The sequence below is a fragment of the Natrix helvetica genome (assembly GCF_964273705.1).
Source record: "Natrix helvetica genome assembly, chromosome: 1".
NCBI classification, from domain to species: Eukaryota; Metazoa; Chordata; class Lepidosauria; order Squamata; family Natricidae; genus Natrix; species Natrix helvetica.
Genome location: NC_138548.1, coordinates 68,618,562 through 68,633,110, shown reverse-complemented (window position 1 = coordinate 68,633,110; position 14,549 = coordinate 68,618,562). Strand labels below are relative to the sequence as shown.

The 14,549-nt window shown below is 38.6% G+C and overlaps 1 protein-coding gene across 1 annotated transcript in view; it reads left to right on the top strand.

Annotated features, from left to right (window-relative positions):
• AVEN (apoptosis and caspase activation inhibitor) overlaps positions 1–14,549 on the top strand; it is a 146,515-nt gene that overhangs the window by 115,655 nt on the left and 16,311 nt on the right. The window contains exon 3 of the mRNA XM_081937325.1: positions 12,117–12,187. Within this exon, the coding sequence (XP_081793451.1) occupies positions 12,117–12,187 (71 nt within the window). The remainder of the gene's footprint in view (positions 1–12,116; positions 12,188–14,549) is intronic.

Here is a 14,549-nt window from a genome sequence, read left to right as displayed (position 1 = left end):
AAGGTAAAGGTAAATGTTCCCCTCGCACATATGTGCTAGTCTTCCTGATTCTAAAGGGTGGTGTTCATCTCCGTTTCAAAGCCAAAGAGCCAGCACTGTTTGAAGACGTCTCCGTGGTCATGTGACCACCATGACTAAATGCCGAAGGCACATGGAATGCTGTTACCTTCCCACCAAAGGTAGTACCTATTTTTCTACTTGCATTTTTTACGTGCTTTCGAACTGCTAGGTTCGCAGAAGCTGGGACAAATAACGGGAGCTCACTCCATTACGTAGCGCTAGGGATTTGAACCACCAAACTGCTGACCTTTCTGATTGACAAGCTCAGCGTCTTAGCCACTGAGTCACCCATCCCTTATGTATGTATTTATTAACTATTTAATATAGGTATAAATGTAGATCTAGTGTGGTGGTATAGAAATCTATAGTACAGTGGCATGCTTTGTAAATGTTGGGCAACACAGAACAAATGTGAAACACCAGCTTCATGACACCAAACTACTTAAATATTTTAGGCCTATAACCCAATTAATTATTCATTATATATATAATGTATTAATCTCCAATGGATTCCAAAGAAAAACAATCACCAACCTAATCCAAAAGGAGACTCCCCCCAAAAACCAAGATACAGAACAGGAAAATGGCATCCCCCTCCTCCCTTACATCAAAGGCACCACAGATAAAATCAGCGAAATTCTCCACAAGCACAATATCAGGACAGCCTTCACCACTGACCAAAAAATAGCCAACATCTTAAGAAACCCCAAAGACAAAATCCAGCTAGAAAACCAAGGAGTCTACGAAATACCATGCAAAATCTGCCCAGCAATATACATAGGGCAAACAAACAGGAGAATAAATGCACGCATCACAGAACACAAAAATGCAGTAAGAAAAAAAGAAAAAACTTCTTCCCTTTTCCAGCACCTTAAAGCTACAGGACACGAAATCAACTTTGAAGGAGCCAGGTTAATCTCCAAAACAGAACACCTCCACAAGAGAATAATCATGGAAGCCATTGAAATAGAGAAACACCCCCACAGCATGAACAAACGTGATGATACCTCCCGCCTACCAAACATCTGGAAACCAGCCCTAGCCAACGAACGAACACCACCCACCACCCAAGCCGTTAAAATACAAAACAACAATGCACACACAACCTGCACCAATCAGCACCAATCTACCAATCATGATACGACCACACAACCAATCATTCCACTTACTGAAACAAAGCCACCACCCCATCCCCTCCCACCAAGACTTACAGAAAAACGGCAGCTCCGTTCCCATTTTAAGCCCACAGCTTGAAGATGGCAGGTGTGATCCTGCCGAAACGTTGCAAAGACAATCTCAACCTTACACGGGAAAAGACCCGAATACAACAAAACCAGCATATATATATATATATATATATATATATATATATATATATATATATATATATATATATATATGTGTGTGTGTGTGTGTGTGTGTGTGTGTGTGTGTGTGTGTGTGTGTGTGTGTGTGTGTGTGTGTGTCGTGCATGCATATGTATGTGATGTGTATGTATATATATAATCCTGCAGACACTGCTAGTGCCATCAGTTTAAAAATAAATCCTTAGATGAGACTGAAATTGCCAATAATTGCTATAAAAACTAGCTGTTTCAAAAAGTCCAAATTCCATTTTATAATATTTGATTTGGCATATAGCAAAAAAATAAATATATTTGTGCAAGAAGTCTAGGGTCAATTCCAAATAGGCAATATAACAGTGAATTGGTGTTAGGATACAAATTTGAAATAGTTCTTTGATGCTTTTCAATAAAGGCAATTCATATCAATAGAAAAACGAGTAATCATCAGTGGGCAGTAAATGGGCTCCAAAACTGTTAGGGAATGTCATTCCGCCATGACCTCAAAAAGTTATCTACCAATGCAAATGCACTCTTAAAATCTAATTTCAAAGTTTGAAAAGAAAGAAACAAGTTTTGACACCTGAGCCTTATCTATTTTTCTATTTTTCGATCATTCTAAGCAAAAGGATATGCATATTCAGTACAAGAAATAAAAATATAGAAAATCTTATAGAATTAGAGTTTTAATTAATGGCACCTTATCATGATGAATATATTTTGTAAAGATTTCACCATAAGTTGTAATTGTTTTCATGTGGATGAAATATGAGGATTTTTTTGTAACTTTATAAAATGTCATAACATTATCAACATTTGAAGAATGCTTATTTATAAGTAAAGTAATTGTGTCCAAACTTAATTTAAGGACCAAGAACTGATCATGAAAACAGAAAAAAGCTCTTTTTGCTGTTTATTCACTAGGTTGTATCCTATTCTTTGCAACTCAATTGCACACTAGATTTCCCTATCCTCCACTGTCTCCTGTAATTTGCTAAAATTCATGTTCATTGTGTCAATGACACTATTTAACCATCTCATCTTCTGCTGTCGTCTTCTACTTTTGTTTTCAATCTTTCCCAATATCAGGGTCTCTTCCAATGAGTTCTACAACAGTACCTTATTCAAACTAAAATTACCAAAACCACTAGAGTATTCTTGGGAGTTTGGCATTCAGACCAATCAGCTATCAATAGACACATAGCAATAAAACATATGTGTGCACCATTCAAGAGACAATAAAAGGAAACAAAAAGACCGGAATATATCCTCTTGATCAAACCAACACTGAACAATCAAGCAGAAAACAATGCCCTAATCAAGAATCTATTAAGGAGAAACATCATCCCACCACCAACATTGGCATGGAAGCTACCTTATATAAACTCAACACTTGCCTACATTGATGATGTTATCTAGTTGAGTAATGAAACATCTGCAAGCAAACAATGAAGCTCAAAGAGCATCCAAGAACTCTTAAATTATGCTGTATAAATTCTAAAACAGTATTGATGATTTATAAGTGGATGGATATAATATGTTTGTCAACTTGGGAAGTTTTTCTGACCCACTCCCTTTTATTAGGTCATTGGTTGGAACCGTGACAATGTTAGGGTGACAATGCCAACTTAGTTCTTTTCGTTCTAAACTTTTTTAGAAGAACTTGGAAATATACATAATACTGAATATACCACTGAATGTTGCTGTAGTTTTCTTTTATTCTATGGAAGGAGAAGTGGTCAGCAGCAATTGAAGTGTATAGAAGAAGTACTGAAGCTTCAGAAATGCAGTTTGCAGAATTGTGTGCTGAGGCGAGAGAGACAGGATAGCTTGAAGAGCTTTTATCCAAAAGGTCACCAAAAGTTGGCTATGACTTGATGGATCACAGCAGCAAAGTTGTTAATACTGCCCCCACAAAAGGTGACTGACTCATTGTACTTACAAAGAATCAGGCAATTTCGAAGTACAAATATTCTGATTGTTCTGATCTTTCAGAATTGATCAGTCATGGGTTTCTCTAAGCAGATATTTGAATATTTGAAAACTAAGATAATTCACATATATTGTAGCAGGGTAAGAATTCTTTAATCTACTGGCTAGCAATTTCAGTTGTGAAAACTATTGTTAAGAAGTAATAATTACACAGAAATATTCAAGTCAAGACTAGATCTTGAGCCTTAGTGGCACAGTGGTTAGAATGCAGCACTGCAGGCTACTTCTGCTGACTGTCGGCTGCCTGCAATTTGGCAGTTCAAATCCCACCAGGCTCAAGGTTGACTCAGCCTTCCATCCTACCGAGGCGGGTAAAATGAGGACCCAAATTTTTGGGGGCAATATGCTGACTTTGTAAACCGCTTAGAGAGGGCTGTAAAGCGGTATATAAGTCTAAGCGCTATTGCTGTTGCTATCTGGAGGGCAAGAAAAATCTTTGATAGAACTGCCTGATAAGTATTCAGATCTGTAAAACAGAACCCACGGGGAGAAATAGCAATAGCATTTAGACTTATGTATTGCTTCATAGCACTTTACAGTACCCTACTGACAGTTTACAGAATGAACATATTGCCCCCAACAATCTGGGTCCTTATTTTACTGACCTCGGAAGGATTGAGGGCTGAGTCAACCTTCAGCCAGTCAGGATCGAACTTCTGGCAGTGGGCAGAGTAAGCCTGCAATACTGCTTTCTAGCCATTGCATCATCACAGATCACCACAGTCCCTTTAGCGGTCTGAGGGTCCACAGCATAGTAGTGCGTATATAGCACTGATCTGCTTGAGGAGATTTACCTTTTTTTCAGAACTCATCTCAAAATAATTGTTTAACGTATGAAAACAAAACTTTATAAACCTGAAATGTTTTGAAACAAAGTGTTTTAGATTGACGAACCAAACATTGAATGGCTTGGCTTGGCCATCATTGCACAGGATACATTTGGGAATAAAAGGATGAAGCATTTGAAGAGAAGAACACCTTGGCAGCCATTAAGGCCTCAGCTGTCTCTGTTGTGCTTTGGCTTTGTGGGGCAACAAGTAGCATAAGAAATATTGTAGAAGTCGAAAGAAGAATTAATTAAATATCAATATTTTGTAGAAGCTAATGCCCCACTGTTAGTGAAGATGCTGAACTTGAAAAGAGAGTAGAAATTTCAGCAAGGCAATGATCCAGAAGATATCTGCAAATCAATCATGAAATGTTTACAGGGAAAAAAATGGTAAAGATTTTAGGATGGTCTTCTCTTGAATATTCTTGAAAATTCGTGGGGAGACTGCAAACGTGTGGTGTGTGAACAGAGATCTAAGAATATTTCTCAACTAGAAAGGTATGGAAAAAAGGAAAAGCAAGAATAGAAAAACTGGTTATATGAAATATTTCAAAAGCTGTTGTTTCTGCCAAAGGTGATGTTGCGTAATGTTGACTGAAAGGATATTCCAAATCTGCACCTGCCATGTTCATGTTTTCTTACTTTGAATCTGGAAGCAATTGTACATAAATAGGGTATATTCAATTTTTCAGAAAGATGTATTTAAATTTATACCATGTGTCACCTTTTGTTAAGTTGGAGATTTTTGAAATATACCTTTTGACAAAGGTACCTGAAACAGGCATTCAATTGTATATGGTAGAATCTTTCAGCAAAGACCTTTATGTGAGTGATGAAGAGGATGATTAAATGTCTTTCTTTATTTGGGAGCCATTCCTGATCTTACAATGTGTCCATGAACAGGACTAAATAGGTCAAGTCTCTCTAACCCAGGGGTCTTTGTACACTATATTCAAACAAATTGAAAATGAAGCGTGAGAAATAAATAATTTAATGTTTAATAAGGGTTCAGGAGATTGCAACTTAGCAATATTGAACAAATATTTAAAGTATCCTCTAAGGAAATCTATATCTGCATATTGAAATTTCTGGATAGTTATGCAGAAAAGAAAATCATACGGACAAAAATAAGATTGAAAAATTCTCACCATCTGGAGTATCAGCTACAACTTGTGGAATAGCACATGCCAGTTGGTTTGGGAAGAATTAGTTCAAAAGATTTTTTTTTTTACTCTGCACTCTATGGATTAAAAACAATTCATAACACAAATAAGAACTTCACAACAGAGCTTTTTAATCAAAATTAAATATGTAAATATCATATTCAATAGATATATAAATATTTACATATTTAATTTTTAATTAAAAAGAGGTGCTTTTTATGCTGTGCTGTTAAGTAGCATAGACAAGGTAAGGGCAGATACCTGCGTTGCTTTTCCTGCAACATACTGGAGCTTAGCTGAATGTCAACTTGTTTTAACAGATTTTCATTTTGACTGATGAGTTTTATGGAACATCTAAGTAGATTGGGACTACCCTTTCATTTTCTCTTTGTTGTACCTTTCTTCCCTTTCAATCAAACACAATCAGGAGATATAGAATTAGGCGTATTTTGCAGGGAACATAATATTCAGACAATGAATTATCTATCAAATTTAAAAGAGCATCTTTTTCAGTTATAGCTGTAAACAATCATCTATGCATATGTGTGTGTGTGTGAAAATATATGTGTATATATATATATATATATATATGTATGTATGTATGTATGTATATATATATATATATATATATATATATATATATATATATATATATATATATATATATATATATATATATATATATATGCATATGTGTATATAAACACACAGTCACACACAAACACAAACACATATGCATATTCACAAATTAAAAACAAGTACTTAGCATAAGTATATCTCAAAAAGTTAAAACTATGTGGCACAAGGTAGAACTAGTCACAACCCCCCACCCCAAAAAATTAATAAAAGCAAATACAAGGTCCTCTGCAAGCAATTTCTGGCACTCTATACAAGAAAATGTGTTTTTAGTTTTCAAAAACGGAACTCCTATCCAGTATTTTATAAGCACTACACCCCCAACAAATTTAGCAAGATCAAAAATTTGATCTGAAAAAAAGTTTTTTTTTAAAAAAAAACACCTTCCTGACTGCCAATAAAAACAATTATCTGATCTTTACTGATTTTTGCTTGAACATAAGGGTGGCTGTTGGCTGCATAATGAAGTAAACTAATGGCCTATAGTGGTTCTTAACTGCATGAATCACATTCAGATTAAACGAGCAAAAGCTAAGAGCATGCAGAGAGTGCAGACACAGATAACTGTTCTTCAAACCATTCAAAGCTGGTTTTTTTTTGCAATTTTAGATGCATTCTGAAGCCAGGTATCATTTGCTTCCAAGATCATAGGCAGGTAGCATGGGTACAAAAACTCAAGAAGTGGATATTGTATTATTAGCCTTTACATTTGTAGAACCTTAACTGTGTTGGCTACATTGCTGTGAAGCATATGCAATAGTGTATACACATATAGATAAATGCTAAATGCAATTCATCCATTCACATGTAGATTTACCAGGCTAGTAGGTGCGTAGCTGTGAAAAGTCATCCTTACTTTTTATTTTTTACAAATGGAATTCTTTCATCAAGTTGGATCGATAGCAGCAGGGACATGACTGCTAGGATGGAAAAGGTTTGACAATACTACAGCAAATGGCCCAAAACCCCTAGCCAAATTATAGGATCTGAAACAGGTAGAAGACTTCAAAGCAACTTATTTTCTACCAGCCTCAGAACAAAATATGGAAAACATCTTTTAGTGCGAAATCAGAGGAGAAAGGCTGCTGAGAGTAGAATGTTTCAATCTCAGCATGATTTACTGATTGGAATTGAAATGCACATTGGTATTAATTATTTTATTTCTTCCATATCTAACCATGAACTCTAGAACTCTGGTTTTGGTTGGGTTAAAAGTGAATTTAGCTAATATCAGAATGCAGGAACTTAATTTATTTGGGTCTCAGTTCATGTAAAGAGTTACAATGAGATATAAATGGCTGTTACCCACGTCTGAATGTGAGAATTTGAAAAGAGGAGACTGAACACATGCTTTGGTTTTTCCCCCAAACAATTTTCATGTTGCTTTAATTTCCAATTACTTTTACCTGGAATTTAAAAAAATGATGATTTTTAAATTTGAAACAGTTTCACAGCTTATTGTCCAATAGTTTATTAATATTTATGGAGTAACATGAAATTATTTTAGTGCTAAGAGTTTTTTAAAAAATAATTAGTTAGACCGCATTTCCATTAAACTAATTTATGCTGAATGTGCTTCTGCACTTATTGCTTCTTTATTTGATAAACTTCCTGTTGTGATATTATGTGCTACCATTAATGAAAATGTCTATTGTGGTATTACTATGAGTCAAGAGGTTGGGGATTGTTATCCTTCTGTAGTCAATTGGCAAATTAGCAGACAGTGTGATTTTTATTTCTCAACCCCAGCGTTGAAAAAACAAAACATTAGCAACATAACCTAACTACTAATTTTTCCTAAAGGACAGGAATTGCAGAATTTGTACAAAAAAAGTGTACAAAGCAATTTTAATCAATACATTTCACCGTCTTTGAAAATCAAGAACATTACATAAAAATGCAAGACAGGTTGACGTTTTAAAAAAAGTTTTAGTCAACAAAACAACCTAAATAACTCAGAACTGCTATATCTATATGTGTTTATCCAATGATTAGATCTAAATAACCTATTTATAGATAAGCATCGCATAACCTTACATTCATAGTGCAGTAACCTTTCAGAGCTCTGCTTGAGAAGTCACTTATGAGTTAGTAGAAATCTAATTATTTGTGAGCAATTTTTCTATGATTGTCAAAACAAACCCACTGTAAATATATGTATCTCAAACATAATCTCAGGAGACAATCAGCTGTGCCTTGGCTGAGAGTAGAGAAGCAACTATCTGGTCGTAATCTGAAATATTTGCCAATGTAGTTTTGTTCTCAACTCAAAACCTCCATTGTATTTGGAAGGGACCTATTTCCAGTTTTTACAGTATTTCAAAGATTCAACATAATCAACCATCTTTTTCGTTCATTTTGTAATAATTCCCTGAGGTTTAATAGTGTAGGTTAAGAAGTAACTACCATGAAATGCTCATTAACTGAGAGCATTTGAGGTCACATATGCCACTAAATAAGTCAGCTTAATGCCCTGTAACTGCTAAGAATTAGACACAGATATCTTTGAGTGTGGAGTGAAAATATATTGCAGCATTTTTACATAGACATGGAGGCAGATTGGTCTACCAGGCATATATATAATAAAATTTACCATCATCATCTCACTTTGAAATATATTCTGAAGCAGGGACGTGCGGTCAGGGGAGGCAGAGCCTCACCTCTCATCATGAAATAATAATATATAAAATAATAATATCCACGAGGGAGTTTCATATATATAAGAGGAAGAGGAGGGAGGAGGAGGAGCGTGCGGGGGGTGGTGCCAGCTGGGCAACCAGTGGAGGCAGGAGGGTTCTTGGAAGCGCCAATAACCTTCCTGCCTCCGCTGTACTTTGCGCTCTCCTCGCGACTGCAATCGATGTCCAGAAGTGGCAGGGGCTTGATGACATCGCCGCAGCTGCCATGCGCGGACGGACAGAGGCAGTCAGAGTGGCGCCAAGGCAGTCCGGCAGACGAGCGACCAAGGATCAGGCTGCCTGATCCTCCATCGCTCGCTCACTCATTCGCTCTTTCGTCCACCCGGACCCCTCGGCACCACTCTGGTTACCTCCGTCCGGCCGCGCCCAGCAGCGATGTCGGCAACGTCATCAAGACGAAGTGGCTTGGAGGCAAAGTGCTTTTCAGTGCTTTTCTGTGTGTCTGGCGTTTAGGTAGATAGCCGGATGTCCTAAACGCCAGACACACAGAAAAGCACCAAAAAGCAGCTGCTGTTGGGGATCGCGGAGCGCGAGCTGGCGGAGTGCGCTCAGGAAGGTGGGGAATGGGATCACGTGTGCTGATCCATTCCCTGCCTTCCTGAGCGTGCTCCGCCGGCTTGCGCTCCGCGATCCCCAACAGCAGCTGCTTTTCTGTGCGTCTGGCGTTTAGGTAGATAGCCGGATGTCCTAAATGGCAGATGCACAGAAAAGCACAGAAAAGCAGCTGCTGTTGGGGATCGTGGAGCGCGAGCCGGCGGAGCGCGCTCAGGAAGGCGGGGAATGGGGTCACGTGTGCTGGAGACTGAGGCAGCCTCAGCCTCCAGCACACATGGTCCCATTCCCCGCCTTCCTGATGACGTCACCAGCCTCACCAGGCATAAACCTCACTGCACGTCACTGTTCTGAAGTCATTATTGACTTCTGTTGCATTCTGTATTTTTCAGTTGGCAGAAAATTCAACTATTAGTTTTCTTCCATCACCTAGATAAGAGCTGTTTCTTTTAAGTTGTGTGTTCAAAATTGTTACGACCCACCTGCTCTAGGATGTTATATATGAAAAGCTAATGATCTGTAGACAATAATTAGTACAATAACTTACTAGGATCCTAACAGATTTTAGAATTAATGACTTGTCTTGTTTGCTGATTTTCTGCAAGCAAGCTCATGTCTAGAAATACAGGTTTTAATTAAAATCTTTAGTAGTGCTGTTGGGGCTTTCACTTCTTATTTTTTAAAAGCTGCATAAAATTCTTTTGTGAACAGAAACTCACTATTTTAATATGATAGTGTATTTGTGCAAAATGCTTTCATCCTTTATGTTAATTGAAAACTGGCTTATATCTTAAATGATTTCTAGTAACTATTTTCTATTAAGTTATACAATGCATGTTTGAACCCTTTAAAAACCAAGATATGTTAAAGCACTATTGGCAAAACAATACAGCCAATGAAATTGCAGCTGCAATTTTTAAAAATAATTGAAAAAGGAAGAGAAGATGGATGATCCAAACTCTGTTTTAGTTGGGGTTTAGTTAATCACATGGGCACCGATGGCAAAGAAGGAGTTAAGAAGGAATCAAACTTTTTGCTAGCAACTGTTATCATTTGTTTGTTTTACCAAGTGTATTATTTTGCAAATGTGTTCAGATCCAGAATGGAAACAAAATAATTTGAAATATTTTACACTTTGCCTGATGGAAAACACTCTTTACCACAAGGGGATTCAAACCAAAGTTTAACTGTCTTGTCTCCTCAGATTTGCTGCAGATCTTCAGAAAATGTGATGAGAATACTGTAGATAGCAATAGTACTTAGACTTATATACCACTTCACAGCCCTCTTTAAGCAGTTTACAGAGTCAGCTTCTTGCCCCCAACAATCTGGGTCCTCTTTTTACTGCCTTTGGAAGGATGGAAGGCTGAGTCAAACTTGAGCTGCTGAACTGCTGGCAATCAGCAGAAGTAGTCTGCACTCTAACCACTGCTCCACCACAGCTCTTGATAGCCTCAAAGGAATTTAAAGCTGATAATTTTCCAGTTCAACATGGGGGGGGGGGGGAAGTAAAAAGTATGATTTATAACTCATTGTAGTAACTTCCAATCATAGAGTACAAGTAATCCTCGACTTACAATTGTTCATTTAGTGACTGTTCAAAGTTATATGTCATTGAAAAAAGTGACATAACCATTTTTCACACTAACGACCTTAGTAACAGTCCCATGATCATATGATCAAAATTCAGATGCATGGCAACTGGTTCATAGTTATGACCGTTACTGTGTCCCAAGGTCATGTGATCACTTTTTGTGTCCTTCTGACAAGCAAAGTCAATGGGGAAGCCAGATTCACTTAACAACTGTGTTACTAACTTATCAACTGCAGCGATTCATTTAATAAGTGTAGCAAGAAAAGTCATAAAATGGGGCACTTAACAAATGTCTCACTTAACAGCAGAAATGTTGGGCTCAATTGTGGTCGTACGTCGAGGACTACTGTAACTTTTCCCTTTTTTTCCTTTTCAGTCATAGTGGTCTTAGAAAGAATTCAAACATGGTAGACAGTACATGGTTTAAAATGCAAAAATACATTATAAAAAACACGCATGAAGTAACATAATAGTTATCAATCTCTCTTTCCCCCAGAAGAGGGGGCAGGAATTGCTTTCTCCCTTGTGGAGAAATTCTGCCTCTGCCTCTATCTGGGAATGTTTCATCCCTCAAAAATGCATTGATCAATCTGTTCTCTCAAAAGTTAAATGTATTATAGCAGTTCATTCATTTCCCTCTGTTAACAGGGAGAACGATTCAATAGGTTTTCTGAAGCAAGGTTTTACTTTACTCCTGAACCAATACATGGCATGCTGGAAGTGTTTCAATTAAACAATGCTAGTTTCAGAAGCACACAAACCTGAACACAAACTTGCCTTCAATGTACATTGCTTATTGATGAAGTTTTCTTCAAACAGAATAAAAACTATTTCCCTGAATTAAGTTATGCTAGTTTTAATTTTTTCTGGATGCTGCATAAAGCATGCAGTATACTCTACATTTTGCGGAATATACTGTATTTTCCTAAGAAAAGGAGTTTCCTGTTAGTTTCCAACATAGACTATCCCACATGTGCTTTCTTTCAGCCTGAAAGACAATTAACACGGAATTTGGAAGGATAATAAGAGGCTGAACTAGAACTCTTATTCTGCTAACTGGTCCTTATTCTTACCAACACCTCATATTCTCCCCATTTTTACCATTGTGATTGCTGTCTTGAATAGTCTGAAACAGGGAATGAGATATTATTTGTGTATCATGTTTGTTTTTTCTTCATTAATGTAACTTTATCAGTCATTTCTGATAAATGGGAAGCCTATTCAACTTAAATGTCATTTTGTTTTCAGGAGATTCCTTTACCCAATTCAGATTTGCTGAAGAAAAAGAATGGATTTCAGAAAATCTTTGCCCAAAGCAGGTAATGGAGAACAAGTCTTTCTTTTAAAAATTGTTGTGTATCTTTTTAACATTTCATTATTTCCATGGCAGTTAATAAATATCTACAGTGTATGCTACTAAAACTCTTATTTAATTGCAATATAATATATCTGGTAATATTCCCTTATTAAGTACCTCATGATGCAATTGACAAAGTTTTGGCACAAAAAAAAGATCTATTAATATTTTACTATTCTAGGAAAACTATTCAATGCTGGCGTTTTTCTGCTTGGCATTTTAATGTTATTTGTTTAATCTCTTCATCAGATAGTGGAGTAAATAATAGTTGTTTTTGTGTCTCATCTGTGAGTAATAGGTTTATGTGTACGTAGATTCTCAATCATCCAGGTTGATTGAAAAGCACAAGTGCTTTTCAAAAGGCAACTGGACTTTCCTGGGTTTTTTTTCCCTTGAAAACGTTTTGCTTCTCTTCCAAGAAACTTCTTCGGTTCTGACTGAAGGGGAAGGGTTTATATTCTTTGCAGTCATTGGCATTCTGAAGGTCAGCTGTTAGTTCTCTGACAGTCGTTGAGGCCACTTGCGGTGGTTATCTGTGCCCTCACTGTCACCTGAATCAGAATGCAAATGGGTGTGGAATCTCTATAGGAATACTGAAAGGACTGTGGTATAGATAGGAGATAGGTGGTATGGTATTCCTCCCCATTTGTTAAGAGTGGGCTGTTCACTTTTAACATAGTTGGCTTTTTTTGACCCCTCTTTCAACCCAGTGGTTCTCTCTGTCCAGAATGTGAACTTTGCTGTCTTCAAAAGAGTTACCTTTGTCTTTCAGATATAGGTTTATCTACCGTGTTTCCCCGAAAATACGACATGTCCTGCTAATAAGCCCAGGCCTGGTTTTTGCCTGGTTTTTCAGGTGGGTGTAAATATATACCCTCCCCTCAAAATAAGACCTAGTGAAAGGGTGCCGGGGCAATTACAGGAAGAAGCTGTTCCCTTCCCCTGTCACCTCAGCGCTTCATGGCTCCTTAATCGGATCAGTTGAGCTGATCCGGCTGCCATTCAAAAAACAGCTGATTTGCAAGTGCTGCTCAGGGCGTGGCCTCGAGCAAGTGCAGCTGCTTTTGCCATCAATCACGGCCACAAAAGCAGCAGGAGGCCAAGTGATACACCCCACGCGCCTTGCACCAGCCTTCCAAAGGGTACTGTAGCAGCAGTTATCCACAATTTTTTAATCATTATTTCGTCCCGACCCACGTGCCCCAGTAATCGGCACAAAATAAGGGTAAAATAATTGTGGATAGATGCTGCTACAGTACCCTTTGGAAGGCCGGCTTGAGTCTCCTGCTGCAAAAGTGGCTGCGCCCGAGACTTATTTTGGGAGAGGAGGCAAAGGAGAAGCAATCAGCTTCATCTCGCCCTTGCTCTCAGCCTCCCCCCCCCCTTCGGCTGAGCTCACAGGGTTTCAGGAGCAAAGTTGAGGCTGACAGGAGTCAGGGCAGGGGGGAATGTCCAGTATGGCCCCAGCGCTCTTCTTTCCTTGGAAACGGAATCTTGGGAGTGGGAAATGGCATTCCCAGGAAGGGTGGGTATGTCGATATGTGTATAAAAAACACAAAGCGAGGGAGCCAGCAGACGCGGATTAAGGAGCTTTGTGAAACATTACGCCTACATGCAAAGTTTGGCAAGGGAGGGAGAAGAGATACTTCCCTCTCTTGGCAGTGTTTTGCTTGAAAATATTTGAGAATCAGCCAGAGAGAAGGAAGAATGAGCCCTGCCGACACTGCTGCCTGCAGAGACACAGACTGAGCGAAGTTCATTGAAAACCTCTCCGGCCAGCCCACAAGACTATTTGAAGGTGAAGGGGGGGAGATTTCCTGAACATCAGCAGTGGCGTCTTCTCACAAGGCTTCTTCCAACATCCCCAGTTGTATGGATTTCCATGCCTTCCTTTACGGGATGTTGCTTCGCACCTGGGACATCGGGAGAAGCCCTGTGAGGAGACGCCACTGCCAATGTGCAGGAAATCCCCTCCCCCCTGCAGATCATCCTTTCAAAACGTAGTTTCACCAGGATGAAGAGGGGGCTGGAGGCGCCGTTTGCATTGGGTTGGGCTTCCTTTGCAAGGTGGACGATTTGGGGAGCAAGAGATTTAGGAAGCCTGGGCTGGCGTCGGTCCGTTAATCCAGTGAAGCATCTGATTCATCCTGAGGGGTGAACGTTTCATCCTTCGTCATCTCTCTGCCCTGTCTTGGAAGCTGCAGAGGAAGCCTGCCATTCCCGGTGAGGGGGCGGAGAAGTGACAGCAAGAGGAGTCACGTCTCATTCCACACCTCTTACTTCTCCCCCACCCCACCTGCCACCCATCTCGCTAAAGAGACCGT